Raw genomic sequence first — 23,363 nt, 5'->3', positions numbered from 1 at the left:
ACATGGGGAGAGGAGACACTTTTACCCAATTAGTGGAACCTCAATTCTTTCACTATTTTCATATTAGAGACTAGTTCTCCACAGTGTAGCAGTGCCAAACAACTTAATACAAGGTCTGATCCAAGAGGAAAGGTGTTCGGTTTAATTAATTTGGGTGCAACAAGCTCATGTGCATCATTTCAAAGCTTACAAGAAAGGGGGTGTAGGACAAGGGCTGAGAAGTCTATTATCAGGACCCTTCAGCCATCAGTAACTATTTTCACCCATTGCATTTCCTGCTGGGCATCATTTTTTTCAGTGATCCCAATCACTGTCCCTGGCTCAAGTCATCAGCGGTCTATGCAACTGCCTGTACAGCAGCGTTTAGTCTATTACTAGAAGGACTAGGGTAAAGGCAGAGCGCTAAAAGCAAAACAGAAACCATACTGAAGCCAAAGTGGCAGCAAAAATAATGACCAAAAAGTAAGCCAAACAAAAAAAGAAAAATACCAAACTCTAACTTGTCTGCGGGGAGTCCTATCACACTCAGCTCTAGGAATTTTAACTGGTGAATGGCAGTCCCCACTGATTGTTGCAGAATGTTACTAAACCCCACTGCTTGTTACAAAGCTAGTTTGTGCAGCCTTCTCTCTAGTCCTAAAACAATCCAAGATTGTGGGAACAAGAAAGCAAAATTCCTTGAAAGAAACTGTTACTCTTCAAACTTCACATTAACGTTTGGAACTGATGAAAGCATGCTTCTTAATTTACTTATTAACTTTTAAATTACATGGTGTCAGATATCTGAAAAACATATGTGGCAGACAAGGACTGGAGAAGACCAGAGAATACCCTGTATCCCTATGTTCTGCATTAAAGGGAATTCCCACTTGTAGATCACTATCAGATGTGTACATGCTCTCCTGTAATGTCATCCACCACCCCGCCCCACCTTTGGGTAATAACCTCTTTCAATAGTCTTCTCCACAGAGCTTCAAACAGGTCCCTCCTGCTCACCGCCCCACAATGTTACTATGGGATGATCCATGGTGTCCCCAGAAAAATGCCTGTATGGAGCAGCGCATGGAACGCTCCAGGAAAGGGGGGGCATAAGCTGTACATGGAGGCGCAGCTATTGAATACAGCTCTAAATGCACTTCTGTGAGACAGCATTATATCACCATCCACTGAGCAAAAACAGAGTGGCTAAATCAGTAACAACCTTCATAACTATGAACTGATATAAAGGACATTTGAAATTAAGTGCTTAGTTATTAAAATGATGCAAAAATAGAATTCCCACTATCACTGTGGACATCCCATTGCTTAGTATTACACGGCTGTTCCTTCCTGCTATGATCTAGGACTGCATATTGGTTCATAGCAAAATAACACGACTTAATTCCATTCAATCATTTTGCTGAAGGGAACACTTGGAAAGATTTTATTTCTGTGGTGCCTCAGCTAAACCGACTGCATGCACAACAAAATAAACCACAATAAATATTCAATCAAGTACAGGACCACATTAAACAGTATATTTACACATTTTCTGTACACTGAACTGCCAAACACATTTACAGACTCCTGCCAGCAGGGGGTGCAACATTTGGAGGTGCTCTGTTGCTCCTACGGTCAGTGTATCGTGAACCCACCATATCCACCAGCCTGGATGGGCGTTTTTGGAGAAGCGCAAGCATACAGACTGAAGTCCTCCGTCTGGAAGCCGGCTCTGTTCAACGACGGCTCAGATGCACTGCGGTGGATTTTTGGCAATGACCGGGCCAGGAGTTCAATGGAGGCTAGAATCTAAGGAGGAGGAAAAAAAAAAAAATAAAAAAAAAAAAAATAAGACTGACTTAGGATCTTACGTTCAATCCCACTGAATACACTAGGGCCAGTGGTTCCCAAACTGTGCCGCTAGCCTCCCTGGGGTGCCTCGGCCAGGGGTAAAGCAAGGCGGGGCACTACTTGGTAATTATTTTGGCATAGGGGTGCCTTGAAAAAATTTTGGAGACCCTAAGGGTGTCTTGCACTGAAAATGTTTGGAATCCAGTGCACTAGGCCATAATTTGAAGCCTGGGGTACTTGAACAACAAATGTGAATATGTATACCAAGATAAAAAAAACCAAAAACAACCTTTTGTGAAAGTAATAGTTAACAACACAATCAGGATATTTTCTGTTCCGGAAACGTTTTATTTCGGATGCCGTTGCTAAAATTGATGGGGTAAATAGAGCAGATCTTTTGAAATATAAAGTAAAAGATAAGATAGCATACCCTTAATTACCAATTACAATAATTGTGAATACAGGATCAGATCTACATTCAACAAACATTGGGAGATCTTTAAAAATGGATCCTGTTTTGGGCAACATTTTGCCTGATAAACCAAACATCATTTTTAGAAAGAACAGGAACAAAAGATATCCTGGCCCCTAGTATGCTGCCCGAAATACGCAATGACACTAATAAGACGTTCCTAGAATTTCATTGCAACATTTGTAAATAACTATACAAGTTCGGATAAAAAAAGTCTTTTACAACTTTGATAACAGTACTAAATACAATATCAAACATTGTATGAACTGCCAGACCTCATCAGTTATCTATGTTAGAATGTCCCTGTGGACTGAAGTATATAGGGACAACTAAAAAAATCTCTCAAATTACGAATACAAGAGCACGTTCATAACATCAAAAATAAAGTAGAAAGCCACTCTGTTTCAAAACACTTTATGAACACACAAAGTGCAGATCCCAGCTACCAGCTACTTTACGTTTGAAGGGATTGAACATGTGACCCTGGGACCTAGGTGAGGCAATATCCAGATCAAATCAAAAAGATGTTTTGGATATACCAATTGAACACACTTAACCCCTCTGGCCTGAATGAGGGCTATGAGATAGTGAAGAGTCACAGAAAAGGGGCTCTCTGTCCTAAGTAATCTGTCTACCCCATACAGAATATTCTTATCAGACAAAACCCATTATAGGATAATTATATTCAGTATACATATTTTATATTTTACATTGGATAGTTATATACTTGTTTTTATGGGCTCAGTAGTATTTTTTTTTTAGCATATTTTCTTTTTCTTTTTTTCTGTACCACATTAATATGATGCATAGACTTATCTGTATAATGTACACATACTGTGTTTTATTTTTTATGCAAGCCATACCTTATAATTTTAGGAAGGTTTTTATGTCATATGCACATTTTATGTTCGTATATCCTATATATGCTATTTTATGGACAATGTATTATTTACATCCTCATGGGGCTTACTTGGATATATGTCTAAACCCATTATCTACTATTTGGAGATTTCTATAATAGAGAAAGGACTCCCACCTCATTCACAAATATGGACAATTCAAAATGTCCTTATTTATTCCCCTAACAAAGATGTCTGCCAACCATAATTTTTATTGAGAAGTACTTCTCTCCTCACAAAGATGGCCGACTTCTATTATTCCCTTATTCCTTTACCAAGATGTCTATCGCCCTACATACTCCTTTATAAATGAATATTAATATATTCTGATATATTTTGTATTCCACCTTAAAGACGGCTGCTTGCCAAGCACCTGCTAGAATAATTACTCATAGTAAGATGGCCGCCTCCCCACTACCCGTTTCCCTACAAAGATGGCCGCCTACAAACATCCAGTCGAATGATCCATCCCCATCTAATCGAAGTTTATGTGCCTGTACTTTTAGGAGGAAAAAGTAGACATTTCTTTTACATATTACAAAAAAAGACAAGAGACACGTTGTAAATTTCCATTATCTCCCTTATCTCACAATGACCTGACAAAGCCAAGCACATATTTGCTTAAAATAAGGTCAAAGAGTCCCTTCCAACAGCCCCTTTCAAGAACATGTCACTTTAATGATAAATGTCACTCTTGACTTGGGTTAAGAGGATTGGTTTGGCAAAAGATAATGGCAATGATGAGTAACATTTTCTATCAAAGAATGACTCAATCAAATATAGATTGTCAATTGGCATTTCAGACCCTGGGCATATGTCTGCTTACTCCAGTAATGGCTGTATCTATGTATAATATAATAATATATGTCTATTCTTTATTGAATTATATTTTGGAAAACTGTTCATCTCTATTTGAGAAGATTAGAAAAATCTTATACACTATATGCTGTCTACAGTCTTACAGGACGGGTGTTCAGAACTGGACATTACCTTTTACTATGCTCCTCCACATATAATATATATGTTGGGTTCTACCACGTGGGGCTGATTTGGGTACCTGAAGCCATATCTGTTACCATACAGGTAATTGTTTTAATAAATAAAATAATGTAGTGTGTAGAATTATAATGGATACTGTTTAAAATTATATATATTTATTTATTAAGAAGTAGATGTTTTGAGATATAGTTTTTATGCTTAAATGTATCAAGTAGGGAATTATATATTAAAGCTGAAATGTAGTTAAGTAGACTAATATATATATATATATATATATATATATATATATATATATATATATATATATATATATATATATATATATATATATATATATATATATATATATATATATATATATAATGGTTAGGCCTAATCACTGTGTATCCTGAAGTGAATTGTCCTTGCATACAGAGTAGAGATTGAACTCAGGCCATACAACTGAGCTGTACAAAAGATTAGGGAGAAACATTGAACAACTGTGTGAATAGAACAAGTTTGTCACTGGATTCCCAAACAGCTGCCATGTACACATCAAAGGCCAGTCCCAAAAGAAAATTATGGAGGAACAAACATCCTACATTTAGGGCCTCCGTCCTTATCAGCTGAAGATAAAATTGGTTCAAGAACAATTTGGAGCCAAATGATATTGAACTGATATGGTCATCTCATGTTTATTCCTCTTTGTCAAATTATTGTAAGGACAGCTGGACAATCATTACTGAAACTTAGTTACATTAAAGACACCTTTTTACAACACCCCTCTTCCTTTCCTTGAGCAGGGTTATTTTTAGGACACTGAAAAAAATAGCTCAGTGAGATTGTACAAGGATACAACATGCATATTAATTCTTAAGTGTTTGTCATATAGTGTTGTGTTTTGTTATGTAGTTAGAGAAGGAAGCGTATCTAATTAGAAAACTTATTACCTTTGTGTTTCGTAGGGAAATAGATTCCCTTATAAAAACAACTGAACCAGTCATACACACATACGTGATAAATGTGTTTATATAATATATGATTGGACTAGAAGTAATTTTTGGCCATTTAGTTTTATGAGCCAACCAATTGCAAGCCTTATATATTTGCACACAGATTGGCGTGACATAGGATATATCTATACAGATATATTAATACTTATATGTTTGATATTATAAATATCTATCTTTAAATGAAGTTTCCGGTTTACATATCTCAAAAAGGAGCCTGAGGATTCTATCAGTAGTGTCAGAGGAGTGAATAAATAGAGTATTTCTTTTCAGGAGGTACGGGTGAATTTCATCTTTCTACACAGTAATGACGCACAATATGGAAGAAGTTAGGAAACAATAGTGATAGGGGGAAACATGTCTGGTAAGGACACTCTGTGATGATCATGCATTTATTAAAATATACCTTTTATTAGTTAAGTTTAAAATATTCATGAAGTGTTCCCAAAAATAAACCTGAGTATAGTTAGCAGCGAAATAGAAATGAAAAAAGCGATAAAGTGAAAAAATAAGGAATATTAAATAAAATGGCAAAAATTTGCGAAGCCACGCTGTGTTTGTATTATTTTTTTCTATATAATCTTTAATATGATTCTATATCAAGAACCTCACGCTGCAGTTTACCTGTTTTAATATACAGATTTGTATATCAACCAAGCATATTGCCACATGTATAATAGGTCATACATATTAGTTTAGGTTGATAAGTAGATTTGATAAAAGGGGTTGTAGAGTGAATATATTAATTAGCCAATGAAATAACAGCGGATCACTACACAGCTGATATTAGAAGAATATGGTCAGATTTGTATCTTATACCTCCAATATTAAAAATGTGTCAGTTCCCCAAATTCCCCATATTCTTTTGCAATTGCAAAAGTAGACTGGACATGTGAATACCTAGCGCGGTGGTTTAGAATTTTTCTTTTACAATATGGAAGAAGCAGTGTGTTGCAAACACTGATTCTCGTACAGATGCGTTGGAGCTGCTGCACTGTGGACATACTGTAAGTGCTGGAAACGGCGGCCAATCTCCAGTTAGTGAAGCTCTCGTTACCTGTGGGAATAAGGGCCGCTCATCCCTTTTCTTCTTCAGACAGTCTGCCATTAACCTCTTCATTGCTTTGGGACAGTTACTCCGAACTTTGCTGAAGTCTGGAGACAAATATCCTCTCCCAACCATAAATATGATCTTCAAAACAAAAATATATTGTGGTTTTAGAAAACAAAAAGGCTAATTTTCCATTACATTATTCTCAATTGTATCTCACAATGAACACGGTGTCTAGCAGTATTAAAGAAGTTGGCAATTGCAGCTCTGTGTATTCTTGGTCCTTTACGATTTCGGGAACACGCCTGGTCCCTAATCCCCAATTTCTTGACAGACCAAAATGATACATAAATTGAAATATGCTGCAGAACATAACTGCAACATGATTAATAGAAACTCTTTATCCCACCTTGCACAAAAAACCCACATAATAGTTACCTGGTCTCTGTTGTTGATATTTTGATAAGGTAGCTGGCCAGTCATCAATTCATATAGAACTATGCCAAAGGCGTAGACATCTGACTGAAAGCTGTAGGGGTTCTTGTCCTGCATCCGAATGACCTCTGGAGCCTACAGACAGACAAGGTTACAGTGGGGTCACAGCTGTAATGGAAAGTGTCTCACATACAGAAGTAAACCAGCTTTACAAGGTTACTGTAATGCTGTACAACATTCGAGACAGAATTACTACAATGGAGTGCGTTCATTTCAGGACCGTACAGGATGTTCACACTATCACCCGACAGTTAAGTGGTAAACTCCATTTCTCCGAAATACAATAGAGGCAACCATAGGGTATAGAAGGTGGACTTAGAGCAAAGGCACTTTGGGGAGGAACTGATCTTTCAACAGTTTAATATCAAATATGCCCCTCCTATCTGAAACCATTGTCCGTTTTATAACAAAGCCCAAAAGAGGGCCTAGCTATAAACTAGAACAAAGTCTGAGCAAGAGGAGGGAGCGCGGCCAGTTTGGGGCCACTAGAATGGCGATTAACAGTTGCTTTTCAGTTTTCTTCAGCACCCGCGGAAGCATTGGAATCAGTAGGAACAGGTCCACCAGACGAGTTTTACAGGGTATCATCATGGCATCCGTGTACCCGATCCCCGGATTTCACACAACACAGACTTTGAAGTTCAGATGTGATGCCATGAGATCTACCTCTGGCTGAGCCCAGCACTGAACCAGCAGGGCAATCATCTGCATGAAAGGTCCACTCTCCCAGACAGAGACTTGTTTCGGCTGAGGTAATCTGCCTCCCAGGTCCCCACCGCTGGGATGAACATGACTGATGTGGTGTTCCGTCCAGGACATATAGCACTGTGTTCCCCCGGTGGTTAAAGTGGGCTACCACTGCAGAATTGCTCAATTGGATTTTCCGGCCAGGACAGCCTGATGCTGCACAAGTACTCTGTAGATTGCTCGCAGCTCCAGGACAGTAATGGGCAATAAAGACTCCTGGTGACACCAGAGTCCCTGAAATCAAAGAGGAATTATGACCGCTCCCCACCCAGACAGCCTGGCGCTCGTTGACCAAGATCCATAGCCAAGATCATAAGAACTGGCCCTCTGCAAGATTGGCACTTAACCACCACATGGGAACCGATGTGTGGCCGCAGATAAAGTTATGATCTGCCTCTCCGAATGGAAGGTGGATTTGGACCATTTTCTGAGAAGCTCCTTCTGAATCATCTCAGAATGAAAATGTGCGAAGGGCACCGCCTCAAAACACAGATACGATGGTCCACAGCAATTTCATGCACCCGAGAAGAGACACTTTCCGTTTGGCCAGTAAGGCCTTGGTCTTGTTTGGAATGGAAAGGACCTTGTACTCCACGTGAAACATTCTGACACACCATGTCAAAGTCAAGAAACCTCATTTTTTGTGCTAAAATCAAGGAAGACTTGGGATGGTTCACATGTGCTGAAGAAGTGATTTGGATGGCGCATTTAACAGGTGGCCTAAATAAGGTATGCTAGTTACGTACTGAAAATGCAGGAGACACGCCAGGATGGACATAATTTTGGTGACGACCCTTGGGTCTGTAGATAAGCCAAAGTGCAGATTCCTGAACTGCTAGTGTACTAGAAGTCTAAGGAGACACAGATGACCCTCTCAAAAGGAAACATGGAGGTAAGCATCTTTTATATCTAAGTATGCAAGAAACTCATTTTTTCCCATGCCTCCTATCACTGACCCCAACAACTTCATCTTGAATTCCAGAACCCAAACCTGCTTGTAGAGGGTCCCGAGATTCAAGATCAGACAAAGCGATCCATCCGGATTTGGGATCTCTATCTCACCATCTTGACAACTATTCCACCCAATTTTTTATAGCCTTGTTTACCCAGGCTATAGAAATGAATGGTCTACATAAACTTCCTTTGGCCGTATAGGTGGACCCAAGGAGAAAAAAAACTTCCTGCCCATAGTGTTTCAGAGCAAGGCTGCTCTCTTTAGTGGTAAAAGAGTGGATCTACAGAGAAAGGCAATGGGAGAATCTATCTTGGGTGAATTTTCCAAATTAACAGACTTCTCTGCTGGAAAGAGGTGAAAAGATTTAAATTTCTCCCGTCTGGAACTTTTTGTCAGGTTTTTACCAAGCCTCTGAAACCATCGCCAAGTGTTGAGGCAATGGTGGGAAATGGACTATATAATTCGGTGTTTGAAAAATAAAGAAAAGTCAGAAGAATACGCAAACAGAGGCTCCGCAAATCCTAGTTTGATGAACCCCCAAGCCCATATCACCCACGGTTTGAGTTCCAGAGGTATCCTCTACACTATAAGCGACCTTTTCCCCCCCCCCCCTCCCCCCTTAGATGCCTGAATTGACTCCCCATCCTCAGATACATATTCTGAAGTGTTTCATGAACAGAGAACTTGCCTGTCTTCCTATGAGTGGTGCCAATGAGGCGTTCCAATAAGGAAGAAGCCCCGTCTCTGTCTGGGAGGCTCCACCAATGGTAGGCAGAGGCTGCGATACAGGAATGTGTGTAGAAAAATTAGTGATTACCACAGAAACCTCAGCTATGGATATAGCCAGTGATTTAGCCCAAGACGGTTGAGAGCGCTGACCCGGATGCCCAGCGTGAGAGACAAAGTGCCGTGATCAGACTGCCCACAAGATAATTTAGAATTGGCACAAGTATAGTGTTGTAATGACTTTCCAGGACCCTTTAGTCTTCGAGGGCCCTTTTTCAGACCTGGTAATATAATAGATGAGTTCTCATTTTCTCCATTCTCTGGTGTGTAATTTTATTTTTATAACACTATTAAGGTACTAAAAAAAAAGGTATTAAAAACACAACACTTCAGTCATTTTGTTAAACCCGATACTGTGATGACCATAAAAGGGGTCACAAATACACATTAAAATAAGCATGTATACCAAGTAGGATAAAATTGGATTTTTATTCTTACTATACTCTTAGTCCATTGGGGAACAACGGGGTATAGAGTAGGGATCGGGCGACTGGTACTTTAAACTTCTGTTATTAAGCCCTAGCTCCTCCCCCTCTGTACTCCACTTCCTGCAAGCCTCAGTTTATATTTAACCAAGCCCACAGAAAGCAGAGAGAGAGAGAAAACAAGAAAAGAGAATAAACCTTAAACACAACCACATTCTCTTTAACATCAAGAAAACATGTCAACATATGGGAGAAATCAGAGCGTTAAGGGTGGGCGCCCGGTGTTCCCCAATGGAGGGAAACAGGATTTTACGCAAGTATAAAAATCCCATTTTCTCTTGCATCCTTTGGGGGACACCCCAAAGCTGCCTCATGGGAGGGAACGCTCAGAAGAAACGTCACAAAGCACCCTTCTTCCAAAACTTGCATCCTTGAATGCAAAAACATTAAACTTGTAAAACTTAGTGAATGTATATACAGATGACCACGTGGCTTTACAGCTGTTCAAAGGCACCATGGCAGGCCACCCAGAAAGCACCTACAGACCTTGTAGAGTTCGCCCGGAGATTATCTGGGACAGGTTCCCCAGCCCCACTATAAGCTTCACGATAACAGCCATAATCCACCTAGCAATAGTCACTTTAGAAGTTGGCCAGCCTTTTGTGAGCATTAGAGAATCAAAAGATCCTCAGTCTTGCGCACCTTTTGAGAGCTTGTCACAAAAATGCGCAAGGTTCGGACAACTTCGAGATAACGAATAGAATTATTGTTATCTGAAAACGTGGAATCAGTCAGGGCCGGAATGACAACGGCCTGATCTAGATGAAATCTAGACTCAACCTTAGGAAGTAAAGAGGGCATGGTTCAAAGCACTGCCCTGTTTTTATGAAAAACATGAAGGAGACTTACAAGATAAAGCCGCAAGCTAAAACTCTGCGTGCCATAGAAATGGCCAAAAGGAAAACCGTTTTCCAGGTTAGAAATTTGAAATACTGTATTCAAAGCTTCAAAAGGCGGATGCTGTAAAGCATTCAACACCAAATTCCAATCCCATGGCGTTATCGGAGGAACATATGGAGGTTGTACATGAAGTACACTCTGAATGAAAGTTTGCACAACAGGTATGACAGCAAGTTTTCTGTGAAAGAAGACCAAAAGAGCTGATACCTGACCCTTAAGAGAACCAAGAAGCAAACCTGTATCCAATCTGTCCTGCAAGAACCTAAGTAACCTGGCCAGATTTTTGCAGAGGCTGGTATCCGAGCTCAAAGTATTGTTTGCACCACACGTTCGTAAAAACCTTTAGCTTTTAGGATCATGGCATCAAACAGCCACGCCATTAAAGCCAGACTTTGTAAACCTAGACGACAAAAGAGACCTTGAGTTAATAGGTTTGGCCGTAGCAGCAACCGCCACAACCAAACTCCTGCCATGGAGAGCACGTCGGTGCACCCGACCCACCTATCCGGCGCTACTAGAAGAACTGGAACACACCCTCTCGCTACCTTTTTTAACACCCTTGGGAGCATGGCTACCGGTGGAAAAAAGGTACACTAATGCTTCGAAAGTCGATACCATCTTGCCCAGAACTCTCATGGCAAAATATGCATCAAGTGCCTCCTTGCTGCCAAAAGAGATTTCACCATCTTCTGCAAGCCTAGAATCTTGTCCTGGGGTAAGAACACTCACCGTTGTCGGGTGTGGAATAAAATACCCAAAAAGATCATCCACTGGGATGAGATCAACTTGGACTTTTTGAAGTTGAAAATCCAACCGTGAGACTCTAGAGTCTGGATTATTACTTGGATATGCGACAGAAGCACCTCTAGAGTATCTGCCTTTAAAAGCAGATTGATTGCAATCCCCTTAGACCTTTAGCAGAGCAGCCATGTCCGCCATGATCTTGGTGAAGATACCTGGTGCCGTGGCCAGACCAAAAGGAAGAGCCTGAAATTGGAAGTGCTCTGATCGAACCACAAACCTCAAAAGGGACTGATGACCCTTCCAGATGGGCACATGGATAGGCATGCTTAGTGCCTATAGCCACCATAAATTCTCCTTGTTCCATGCCGTGAATGACTGAGTGCAAAGACTCCATCTTAAACCTGGATACTCTGACCTGGGTGTTCAAAGACTTTAGATTCAGAATTGGTCTGAATGAGCAGTCTGGTTTTGGCACGAGAAAAAAGTTGGAATAAAAATCCAAACCTCTTTAAAAATCTGGCACCGGAATAATCACTCCAGGTAGAAAGGAGGGATTTAATTGCTTCTTGTAAAGCCAGTCGTTTTCGTGGCCAAGTGTGGAATCCTGTGGCAAAGAACTGTCTGGGAGGAAGACCGAGCAAATTGATCTTGTATCCCTGGTCCACCACCCCCGAGCCCAGACATCGGTGGTAGATTGAAACCACCGATCTCTGAACAAGAGAAGACGGGCTCCCACCACTGGTGGCAGTGGAGGAGCAAAATGTCCATCATGCGGACTGCTTGTTTCGCTGCTGGACGTCGAGTAGACCAGGCCTGGTGCCCACGCTGCAAACAACCCCTTAGGGGGCAGATGACTGGCCTCTAGAAGATTGGCCTGAGGAATATTGACTCCGAAACATTCGAGGACCGAAAGGACCGGAATCTAGACATTCTTTGCTTGGGAGCATTAACAAGGAGAAAGGTGCTTTCCTCCTGTTGCTTGACTAATAATGGAGTCAAGGCGAGGTCCAAACAAAAACACCCTCAGAAAAATGTATAGTCTCAAGAGCCTTTTTAGACTCCACATCAGCCTCCCAGGACTTAAGCCAGAGAGTGCAACGAGCCGAAACTGCAGAGGCAGAAATAATTGCCCCAATCAGTCCCGCGTCCATAGCTGCCTCTCCTAAATAAGCTGCCGCCCTCTGAATATGCTACAATAATGGAAGCAGTTCAGAGGACGACCTGCCTGCCAACAAACCTTCAGACAGCTGTTCTGAACAGCATTCTATAGCTTTGTTAACCCAGGCAGATGCCAAAGCAGTCCTCAAAGAGGCACCTGCTGCCACGAAAATGAACTTAAGGACGGCATCAACCTTACGGTCTGTACCATCCTTAAGAGTGGCTGTGTTAGCAAGAGGAATAGTAAGAGCAGCATCCACACGTAAAGGCGTCTAATTTAGCAAGAAATTCAGGAGGAAAAGGATAACAACTGCAGTCGCCGAGATACTTGGAACTTCCTATCTGGGGAAGCCCAAGGCTCTGACAACAAATCTTCCAATTGGGAAGAAGCCGGGAAAGAGAAAGATTTATTTTTCCAGCGTACAAAAAGAGAAGCCTTTCCAGCGTCAGGAACCTCTTCCTTAAGAAAGTGAAGTACCTGATGCACAGCTTGTATTAACTCCTCCACAGTGACGATCAGAATGAACCTCCACCACCACCGAAGAAGCATCCACCGCCAATTCACCCTCCTTCTGGGAACAGAAATGAGTCAGAATCTGACTCGTTTACCTGAAGGGGTGCCGCCACCCTCTTATGCTTACGTGAGGAAGGCGGTGCAGCATAATGCAACATCCTCTCTAAGAGGAAGAAACAAACATCAAACCCTGTACAGAGGATGCAAAGTCCCTGTACCCAAGCTGGTTCTACAGACTCCAGCGGGGTAGAAACAGTCAAACCCTGACGTAACGAACTAGAACCCATGTCACTGGCTACAGTGCAAGCGGAATCAGAAGATGGTGTGGGCACAGCCTGTGACCGCACCCACCATATTAGAGAGACCAAGCCCAGGCAGGTTCTGCTGTATCTGAACAAGCAGCTGCTGTATCACACGGTATGCTCTCTAAGGGTCGGCAGGCTGCGCACAGAGCATACTACATAGATATAACACCAACCCTACCACACATGGATTTTTCCCTGTTTTTGGTCCTATCTGTTAACATGTCAGACACAGTGTAACAAAACACAATAAATAAAAAGCAGCACACAAAACTGAACAGAGAACGAGCCTGCATTACAGCCAATAAAAACCCACAGATTAAAAGACAATTTTAAAAATAACCCCCAACCCTTTACCTTACAGTACTCAGGACAGAATAGGGGAGAAGCTGGAGCTATAAAATCGCTGTCTATTCTGGTGTCTGCACACAAAGGAGTGTGAGATCACCGCGGAAGAAGTGCAAAAGAGAAAACACTACTCCCCCAGGGCCCAGCACTGGATTAGCAAGCGTCCAACAAGACAAAACCCTCAACCAATCCAATGCCTAGCAGGGCTCACTATCTTAGTGAGCCTAGCCTGACCCAGTATCCTGAGCTCCTAGTAAGAAGCAGCCATACTCAGGACAACTGCGATTTTCTACCCCCCACCCCCCCTCTCCCAGCACTGTGTTGGGAGAGGGATTCACTTACATGCTGCCATCCCTCCTCTCGCAGTGTCTGCAAGCTGGCAGAACAGGACGACAGACAAAGCCTCCGGCGACTGTGCTCGGCTCCTAGGAGGGCATCAGAACGTTGGAAGAGGGGGGCTTGGTAAAGGAGGCACCTCTCCAAGGCACCTCCAATCCCCCCCTCCCCTCCAGAGAGCGCACCACCGCTCCACGGCACCTTCCATACTGTGCAGTGTAAGCTGCCCTGCTGTATATGTGCTTCCGAGTCCCCGCTTACTGCAGGCTCAGGAGACAGAACAATGGCAGACAGGGAAGGGGAAGGCAGTACTTCACCTCAGGAGCCTCCAAAACAGCAGCCGGCAGCCGTGACTGACAGCCGCCTACGCGGCTCACCGAGCCGCCGGCTGTCAGGACTAGAAGACACAAGTCTCCGAATACTGAAAAATAAAACAAAGTTGAAAAAAACAGAATTCGGGTGCTAAGCAGCCCAGACGCAGCCCGTTCGCCGGGCACTTAAACTATGCTAAGGCTAGCAGGAAGTGGGGTATAGAGGGGGAGCAGCTAGGGCTTAATAACAGAAGTTTAATGTGCAGGTCGCCCGGTCCCTACTCTATACCCCCAATGTCCCCGGTGTCCTCCAAAGGATGCAAGAGAAAGAATTACTAAAATGACTGAAAAATGGCACCAAATGAGGGTACGAAGCAGGAAACTGCAGCAATGTGAAGTCAGAAAATAGGGGTCGTTGCATAGGATAAACCAATGAGAACACGCCCCTCACGCACTTTAAAGCTTGCCTCTAACCAGGAAGTGCTCTCCGGCATCTGCTGCTCTCCCCCGTGTACGGCACTTTGTGTAGGAGAGAACAGTTTTGGTACTTGCAACTGCATAGATGTGTTTCGGCATGCGTCTTTCCCCCTCCGGAGCACTGATGCTACTCAGCCGGAACGCCCAATTCTGGCAGCCGAAGCGGTTCTCTCCTTGAAGGAGATCTGCTACGGCGGTCTTCACCGCTGAGACACGCTGCTTGTTTCTAGGGGATCACACCGACAGTCGCTGCAGCTCCGTGTGAGCAGTGAGGAGCCAGCAGGCTGCTAAGGAGAGGGGAGCCCGATGGCTACGCACCACACCCAAAACAGGGACACAGAGCAGAGGCGGCCAACAGGCACTTCCCTACCTGGAAGGTGTCCCCATCATCCTGAATGCATAAATACAGTTAAAATTAATTACAAAACAGAGGACATGAGCCCCAAGAAAAAACACCCTACTGCAAAGGGCACTTAAGTAAAACAGAGGAGGATTCTAGATGGCAGGGGCATAGTAAAGGAGGAGCGACTCATTAAACAGTTTAATATTAAAGTACTCTTGCTCCACGTCCACCTATTATACCCCTGGTTGCAGTATCTCCCACTGGCAGGAAAGATGTAAATTTATATAATCTTTAGACAGAGCATTCAGGTCCTGCTGGGAGTTGTAGTCCAACAAATAATAAACCACATGCTGCCACAGATATGAGAACACTCTGGATGATGTAGACTATAAATGGGATGATGTACCACCTACTGCAAATTAGAACGCTATTAGAAGTCACAAGAAAACTACATCACATGGGCTCTCCCTGCTAAAACAGCCTTTATTCATACCGGTAACATGTTGTCCAGATAACACTATGCCAGCAGGAGCGAAGACCATCTCTCCCGATGCTGGAGCACAAGGATTGCCAGATCCAAGATAAGTAATGTTCTGCATTTATGTTTAACTTATGCAGCTCCACTCTAAAGTGCATATTCATTTTTGAGATCTGTAATCCTTGCACATGAAATAATCACTACCTTTCAGTTACTTTATATACAGCAAACATTCACAATGCACATTACTGGTCACAGGAGCAAATGTGAATGTACAGGAGCAAGTGGATTCACAAGTCCCTGGGAAAGAGGGCTCTTACCATCCATAGAATAGAACCCGATAACTGCTCAAACTGGTGTGAGCCGCTCCACCGGGACTTCACTGTGGCTAGACCAAAATCACCAATCTTTACTGTGAGGTCTTCATGAAGAAAAATATCTACAAAAAGGTACGGAATTAAGGAGAGGAACAAAGTCAGCTTGGCTACACATTCAAATGTTATCTGAACTTGCGCACAAAACCTGCAATAAATTAATGAAGATTGCTCAGCACTACGTTATGTTTAGTTTAAATTATCTCTAACAAAGGCAAGTGGCCCTACAAGCTAACAAGTTTAAGATTGAGCCAACAGTTTATTTTATACAGGGTACCAAATCACATATGCTGAGTTTCTGCGATATCAAATGCTCAAGTGTTGAAGAGCAATCCCTACAGCAGACTTAACCAATAAATGTGGACAGGAATTCATATGGCACAATTTCCTGACCATTGGTTTCGCCTTCAATGTGTGAGGCCGATATGCATAAAAGAAAGGCCGCCATGTTTGAAAAGGATACTATTGCTTTTCAGGTCTCTGTGGATGATAGACTTGGCGTGCAAGTAGCTGGAAAACAAAACGGAAAGCCATTACAGTATGAAGCATCAGTGTCCGAAATTCTTTATAACCATACATATTGCCATAAAGTCTCTTACTCCATGCCTTGTGCCGTCTGCCGCGCGATATCAATTAGCTTAATCATCTCAAATTTGGTCTCTATGATGTGTAGGTGGTGGTAGAGGCTGGATCCCTCACACCACTGGGTCACTATTGCCAGTTGGGGTTTGGTAGAATAACCCATGAAAAGCAGGATGTTTACATGTCGTGTTTTCCTGTAACAAAAGGGTCAAATTATTCAGCATCTCTGTTCTATACATCACAGACTGAAACAGAACAGCATGAAAAACACTAAATATTGTAGTGTATTAGATAGATAGATATTAATATATATATATATATATATATATATATATATATATATATATATATATATATATATATATATACATATATATATATTCATATATATATATATATATATTCTATCATCTATACACACACACGTTCGATATCTTTTACTCTTAATAAAAGATCTCAAACAGAATTTACTTTACTGCATTCAATATAATGGGTTGTCGGGTATTGGGAGGGAGTGGTAAGGATAAAGGCCTCCATCAGCCTTTATACACTGGAGAGGCTCTTCCAACTCCTGTCAGGTGATGTATAATAGAGGCAGGTATAGGAGGGAGTGGCATATGGGAAAGAGATGAGTGGCACTGACTGAAATAGACGGCTGCTCTGGATTGTTAGAGCAACCAGTCAGTCAGAAGTTGCCGCTCATTTCAGTCAGTGTGTTGGATCTCTCCTTTCAGAGATCTGCCAATAATATAAGTATAAGAAACAGCAGTGTCACACAGATGGGAGGTCACCCTCACCAATCTACTGATCTATTGGAGTGTATAAACACTGTGGTAGGCAACAGGTGGACCCTCACCCAGACACACGATTTTATCAGAACTGGGACTTCTGCATCACGTGACCTCCTCGGCAGAGCGCAGGGAGGTCAGGCGGCATACCCGCTGAGCAGCCCCTGTAAAGGCTGGAGGGCCGTGCGCCTGCAGCCCTCCACCTCGTGCACGTTGCTCATCTCTGGTATAAAACCATACTCAATACAATAGAGTTCAATGGGACAGTGCCCCTAGTGGCTAAAATGTAAATATGCTGCATTCTCACAAATATAGGGTCAGACCACACAAAGCAGCTATTACAAAGGAACCCAGTGATGTCGCTGACTCCTAGAGCAGAAACCAGATACTTTCACATAGGTTTAGTTCACACTTGGTCAGTGGTTTAACTGGTTCCTAATGGATAGGCTCACAAGTATTGTACTAGCCCACACAATGGCTAATGGTACAGTGTATAGGCAACAGGTTCACTTCAATAATAAAATTCAATTTCATAATAGGGGGAATCAGACTGTTAGAGATTACCTGAGCACTCCGACTTCATTTTTAAAGGCCTGTAGTTGCTGAGGCGTTGGTGCGGTTACATTCAACATTTTCACAGCTACATCACCTGAGCGGGCAGATATGGAAACGCAATCAATACACCATGAGGTGATAACAGTGATATAATACATGTTAATTCATCTAATTGCACACATTTGCTCACCACAGCAGCACACGGTTAGATACACTTCCCAGTAGTGTGCCCCTAACCAATGGTCAACATGTGAATGTTTTCCAGCGTAATTGGGTGAAGAGGAATAGGTTGGACTGACAAACTGAATTGGTGGTGGCGGTGGGATGTGTCCACTTTACTTGGTTTCAGAACAGATCCGTGTGTACCCCAAACAGGTTTTCTCCCATATTTGCCAGAAGTTTTTTCCCTTAGCTTTTAGTACCAGTAAATTTTTCCTAACATTACACCGGAGCTTTCACTTTCTACATTTAAAAGACAGTCTCCTTTATCTAGGACTGAACCGTGGGTGGGTGGACTATTGGGTGTAAATGGACATTGCCAAGTAAATCACGTGGCATCAAATCCAGACAACACCCTGATTATCACTGCAGTGGTTGCTCCTGTTCATCTATCTGGAATCTCAATGTCTGCATGCACAAAGTCCTTCTGCAAATTCATGCAAAGCAGTCAGGACCTGGCTGATAACCTTTTCTCGACTGAAATAAGCTACAGGCAGCACTTAGTAAATCAGTGATAATGCAGTCACCAACTGTATTGATAAAAAGGTATTTCTCTATCGTAACATTCTAATTGTTTTATAATCATTTCCATTCCAGTGTTGGCATGCAGATATTTAGGAAGAAGTTTAAATACATTTATACCATGCCACTTTCCCTTATACACTGTCCCAAATGAGCCAGATCCTATTCGCTGTCCGACAGTGATCTGCCCGTCCGGTATTTCCCAGTCGTCACTGGAGTCCCGACGCCCGAGGGTTTTCTGCAAAGACAACAGATTGAGGTTGGGGCCACCGGTGGGTTACACTGGCATTGTCAGTTGTGTGGAGCTTCGTAGCCCACTGACCATTCTATTCCTATCCTCTGTAGATGAAGAGGAGGATTTGCGCTCTCTTTGTTGACCTGGTGATTTCTGGAGAGCCTTGTGAGTGGTGAGTGACCCAGGGAGAGAGGCTGGGGGGGTAGCCGATAAGCCTGGGGTAGAGCCTGTCCGCACAAAAGAAAAATACATTTAGAAGAAACAGCCAAAAAATGAATAGCGTCCTTCCCTCAAAAGAAAGCCCCACAAGGTCCGCTCATTTAGTGTTGAATAAATGAAAGGATTCCTACGCTATCTAGGGAAACTAGACTGGCTATTTCCAGAGATTATATTTGAAATGAAGTCATTCCATGCAATGGGTCATTAGAATCATAGTTTTTTAAATGTTATAGCTTTTCAACAAAAGGAGGTGCGCATGAAGGTATTAAAATATAAATCATGTTTTATAAATATCCTTTTAAGCAAAAAAAAAAAAAAAAAAATGGAAATGGTCATTGTTAATGAATTTTATTTGTAGAAGTTATGCCCTAATCATATCTCTGAAAGATTAAACATACTGCGGAATATTAAGTACTGCAATCGCAAGCCATTATGTTCTATACAACAACAAAAAGGTACCTTAACCCACAGAACAAAAAAATAATAAGATAGTAGTTCTAACACTACAAATAATCTATATATTTATTAACTTTAAGACTGACTCACAACCCCTTCCCCCCCACAAAAAACTAAATGCTAGCATGCACAGCAAGAAACACAAGTTGTGGTACGTGGTTTGGAAAGTTAGTGGCAGAGAAAGTGAAGATATATACACATATAAAGTCAGACACCGGAAATGTCATTCTTCATGCACATGTACTGGTGGAAGGTGCCCAGTAATTAGCACAAAGATAATGCTTATCTAGTATACAAGAAATAAAAGCCAAAACACAGCAAACTACAGCTATTGCACATGTTTTGTTTCATTAAAAATAAAAATGCATCGTCTGTTTTGCACACCTGTACAAGCGGTGTAAGCAGAGGAATAGACAGTTCTGAAAAGGGGTGGACTTTAGGCAATTTAAGGGGTAGGTGAAATAAACAGCCCAACTACCTCTGCAAACGGGGTCAGACTCAAAATCAAAGACTATTTCACTGGGGACAGAATGAAGGAGTGGGCTGGGGTTCCGAGAGTGGTATTTCCGAAGGCAGCGAGTCGGCTGTACCTGGGGGGCTGCGGGAGAAACACAGGTATAAAGAAAGCAAAAAGAAAAAAAAAAAAAGAAAAAAAAGGGAGCGGGGGAAATGGGTGGGGGGAAAGAGTAGAAAAGGGGGGATTAAAATGTAGTAGTGGGGGAAAGTTTGAGTAGGAGGGCAGAATTAACAAGACATGATTATCAAGATATTCCCAATATACAGACATCAAATTCACAGTTTTACAGAGGGAAGTGCAATTTGGGGCCATTTTGGTATGTCCTACATTAAATGGGGACTGGAAACAGCAAATGTTTAGAGAATAATTGATTTTTGTTTTCTGACACATTCATAAAGAAATATTAACAAAAATAAAAGAACACTTTAAAGAAGCTGTAACGTAGGCATCGTTGTCCCCGGGACTTAGTATTGTTAGTAACAGTTAGAAGTCAGGCTGTGTTTATTAAGCGGGTTTACCCCTCTGCTAGGCATAACTCCTGGTTTACTTTTCACAGGCTTGAACTCAAGCTGACAAATACAGTTCTATCACTATCTATCCTACTATATTACCAGCACTAGTACGAACAGGAGATGCAAACAACTGATAACATCCTAACTAGAAACTTCTCCAAAATACATGCGTGTTTCATATATAGTTGCTCAGATATGGATCAGGGAGACAATTAATCAAGAAAACAAAACACTATCAGTTTATGATCTAAGGAAGAACATGGAAAAAGACAGTGAATTAAATGAAGAATGGATAATTTATGTTATGACCGAGATCTACATTCCAGAGATGCTGTTCAGTTATAAAGCACCACTTACCTCCCTCACTTCGCTGGAGGCCCTGGTCCCGAATTAAGTCCTAGAAGACAGGAAACATTAGCAATGACCAATATTCCTCTACAAGCTTTTTATGAATCTCTTGCAAATAACTAGATGTGCATGTAATGTGCACAATTTAAAGACAAATGGCAGACCAAAAAAAAAAAAAAAAAGTGATCCAGTGTCGTATATGTAATAGTATTTATGTATATACAGTCTAAACTTACTACAGGGCATCTTAAATTGATACTTATGGCTCATATTTTCAAGGCACTTATATGATGAGCAAGTCTTATCGGCATTCTTTAAATGAAGCTAATTAACTAATCAGAATTAACAAAAAAAACAAACACTGTATTAAAAAGGTATTGATCACCCTCAGACAACTAAGCCTCTATTTGCTATCCTGCAATTTTCACTAAATCACCATCATCCTTTAGGCTTCCTGATGAATTTTTCCAGCAAACCCTGTAGACCGAGCCAGGCAGAGATAATTATTGGAGACAACACAGAAGTGCTCTGTGGATATAATTATCCAATGTACAGAGCAGAGCACATCTGTGACATGTTCAAGTGCAGAGACAACTCCATCTTGACTGCAGGTGATCAACCACTGAAAAAATGAAAGATCCATCTAGCAGTGAATATAACCTTGGGGGACATTTGTTGTAAGCAATCTACATTACCCAGCCAAACATGGAACACATGATCATATATTCTGGTCACTTACATCGATGTTAACAGGCTCAATGGTGTTTATGTGAACATTCGGGGCAGAGGACGAACGGTCTCGCTGACCAAACTGATTCCTGTGGTCTTCATCGGCGGGTCGAAACGGCTGAGGAATGGGGATGGATTTTGACGGAGAACTACTTTGGAGGCTAGGAGGCCTAGAGGGGAAGAAAATATAAACCAATATCTTTAACATTAATTTCTGTTGAATTAAGCACCATGGCTGCAATGAAAACACTTTTCTAGCAGGATCTAGTTTGATCGAAGGATTTCGCATTGCCGTTCTGTGTGTACTCTACCCGGCATATACATCCAATGTGCTAATGCCTCAGTGAGGTCAAATGGATGCAGTCAATGTGTAGACCAGGCCCGGCTGATCTGTGGCTCTCCAGGTGTTGTGAAACTACAAGCCCCAGCATGCTCTGCCAGATAGCTGGCAAGGTATGTTGGCACTTGTAGTTTCCAAACCCCCAGAGTCACAGGTTGTCCAGGTGTGGCCTAGATCATAATAGCACCTGCACCATCTCCCATGACAGGACTGCAGCAAGTGAAGTTGTGTTACATAGAAACCAGTTTCATACAGAGCAGGCCCCAGCATTAAGCTGTATAAGCAAGGTTCTAACCGTTGAGAAATAATCATATTTAAAAAGGACAGAGACCAGAAACATGGAGAGCAGTAATTAGACTTTAGCATTGAAATATGAGTTTGTATTAACACACTGAAGCACAACATATGGTTTTCAGTTAGGCCTTACTAATCAACTAAAACGAAGTTGTCTGGATGATAAATTAGAACTTGGGCGCAATCATTCAAATACAAATCAGCATCACAATTTCCGTACTTCACTACACGTCTGGCTGTGGAGAAAAACCTATGAAAGTCGAAACCAACCACCAGGAAAAGAAAATTTTTGTACTTGCGTTAAATCTCTTTCTCCGATTCCATCTGGGGAACACCGCTACCATGGGGACCTTCTAAAGTAGCCCCTAGGGGAGGTAATTCTCTGGTCTACTAGCCCACAAAACACTGCGGCCGAAACTGGCGTCAACAGACGCAAAAATGAATGCCACCCTACTCAGCTGCTTTGCAGATGCTCCATGGTGAGCAGCCCAGGAAGCCCACACTGGACAGGTAGAGTGCACCGTGAGAACCTGAGTCACAGGTAGATTTCTAAAGGCATAAGCAAGCTTAATCATAGATCTGATCAGACGAGCAATGGTCTGCTTGGTTGACTGTCAACCTCTCCCATGAAATTCGTAATTAACAAAAAGTCAGCCCTGCATCCAGCAGAAGTCCTCTCCACATAAACCTGTAAAGCTCGGACCACATCCAGACTAACAGGAAGAAGGCCTAGAAGGAGCAATCCCTTCACGAAAGGTAGGCACCACTATCTCATGATTTAAATAAAAACCAGGAACCACCCTAGGCAAGTCAGTAGGTACAGTCCTATGAACTGTCCTATTCTCATGGAACAGCAGATAAAGACTGCTACGGGACAAGGCTCCAAGCTCAGACACACGTTAAGTAGATGCCATGGCCAGCAAAAACACCACCTTCCATGTCAAGAAACGCAGATCAGCCGACTCCAAGGGTTCAAATGGAGGCCGCTGAAGAACCTCAATAACGTAGTTCAAATCCCACGGGACCAACAGAGGAACGTTGGGAGGTTGAACAT

General features: G+C 42.1%; 1 protein-coding gene across 2 annotated transcripts in view; it reads right to left on the bottom strand.

Moving 5' to 3' along the window:
• BRAF (B-Raf proto-oncogene, serine/threonine kinase) overlaps positions 1–23,363 on the bottom strand; it is a 56,055-nt gene that overhangs the window by 6,249 nt on the left and 26,443 nt on the right. The window contains exons 8-19 of one of the 2 annotated variants that reach the window (XM_075210362.1): positions 21,686–21,845; positions 20,956–20,995; positions 20,048–20,167; positions 18,982–19,121; positions 18,780–18,897; positions 17,928–18,012; positions 16,593–16,769; positions 16,457–16,503; positions 15,940–16,058; positions 6,679–6,810; positions 6,247–6,381; positions 1,635–1,788 (exon numbers count right to left, since the gene is read on the bottom strand). In XM_075210362.1, the coding sequence (XP_075066463.1) occupies positions 1,635–1,788; positions 6,247–6,381; positions 6,679–6,810; positions 15,940–16,058; positions 16,457–16,503; positions 16,593–16,769; positions 17,928–18,012; positions 18,780–18,897; positions 18,982–19,121; positions 20,048–20,167; positions 20,956–20,995; positions 21,686–21,845 (1,427 nt within the window). The remainder of the gene's footprint in view (positions 1–1,634; positions 1,789–6,246; positions 6,382–6,678; positions 6,811–15,939; positions 16,059–16,456; positions 16,504–16,592; positions 16,770–17,927; positions 18,013–18,779; positions 18,898–18,981; positions 19,122–20,047; positions 20,168–20,955; positions 20,996–21,685; positions 21,846–23,363) is intronic. The other variant, XM_075210363.1, reaches the window with a different exon arrangement.

The sequence above is a fragment of the Mixophyes fleayi genome, chromosome 4 (assembly GCF_038048845.1).
Source record: "Mixophyes fleayi isolate aMixFle1 chromosome 4, aMixFle1.hap1, whole genome shotgun sequence".
In the NCBI taxonomy this organism is placed as follows: domain Eukaryota; kingdom Metazoa; phylum Chordata; class Amphibia; order Anura; family Limnodynastidae; genus Mixophyes; species Mixophyes fleayi.
This window is presented reverse-complemented; position numbering and strand designations above follow the sequence as displayed.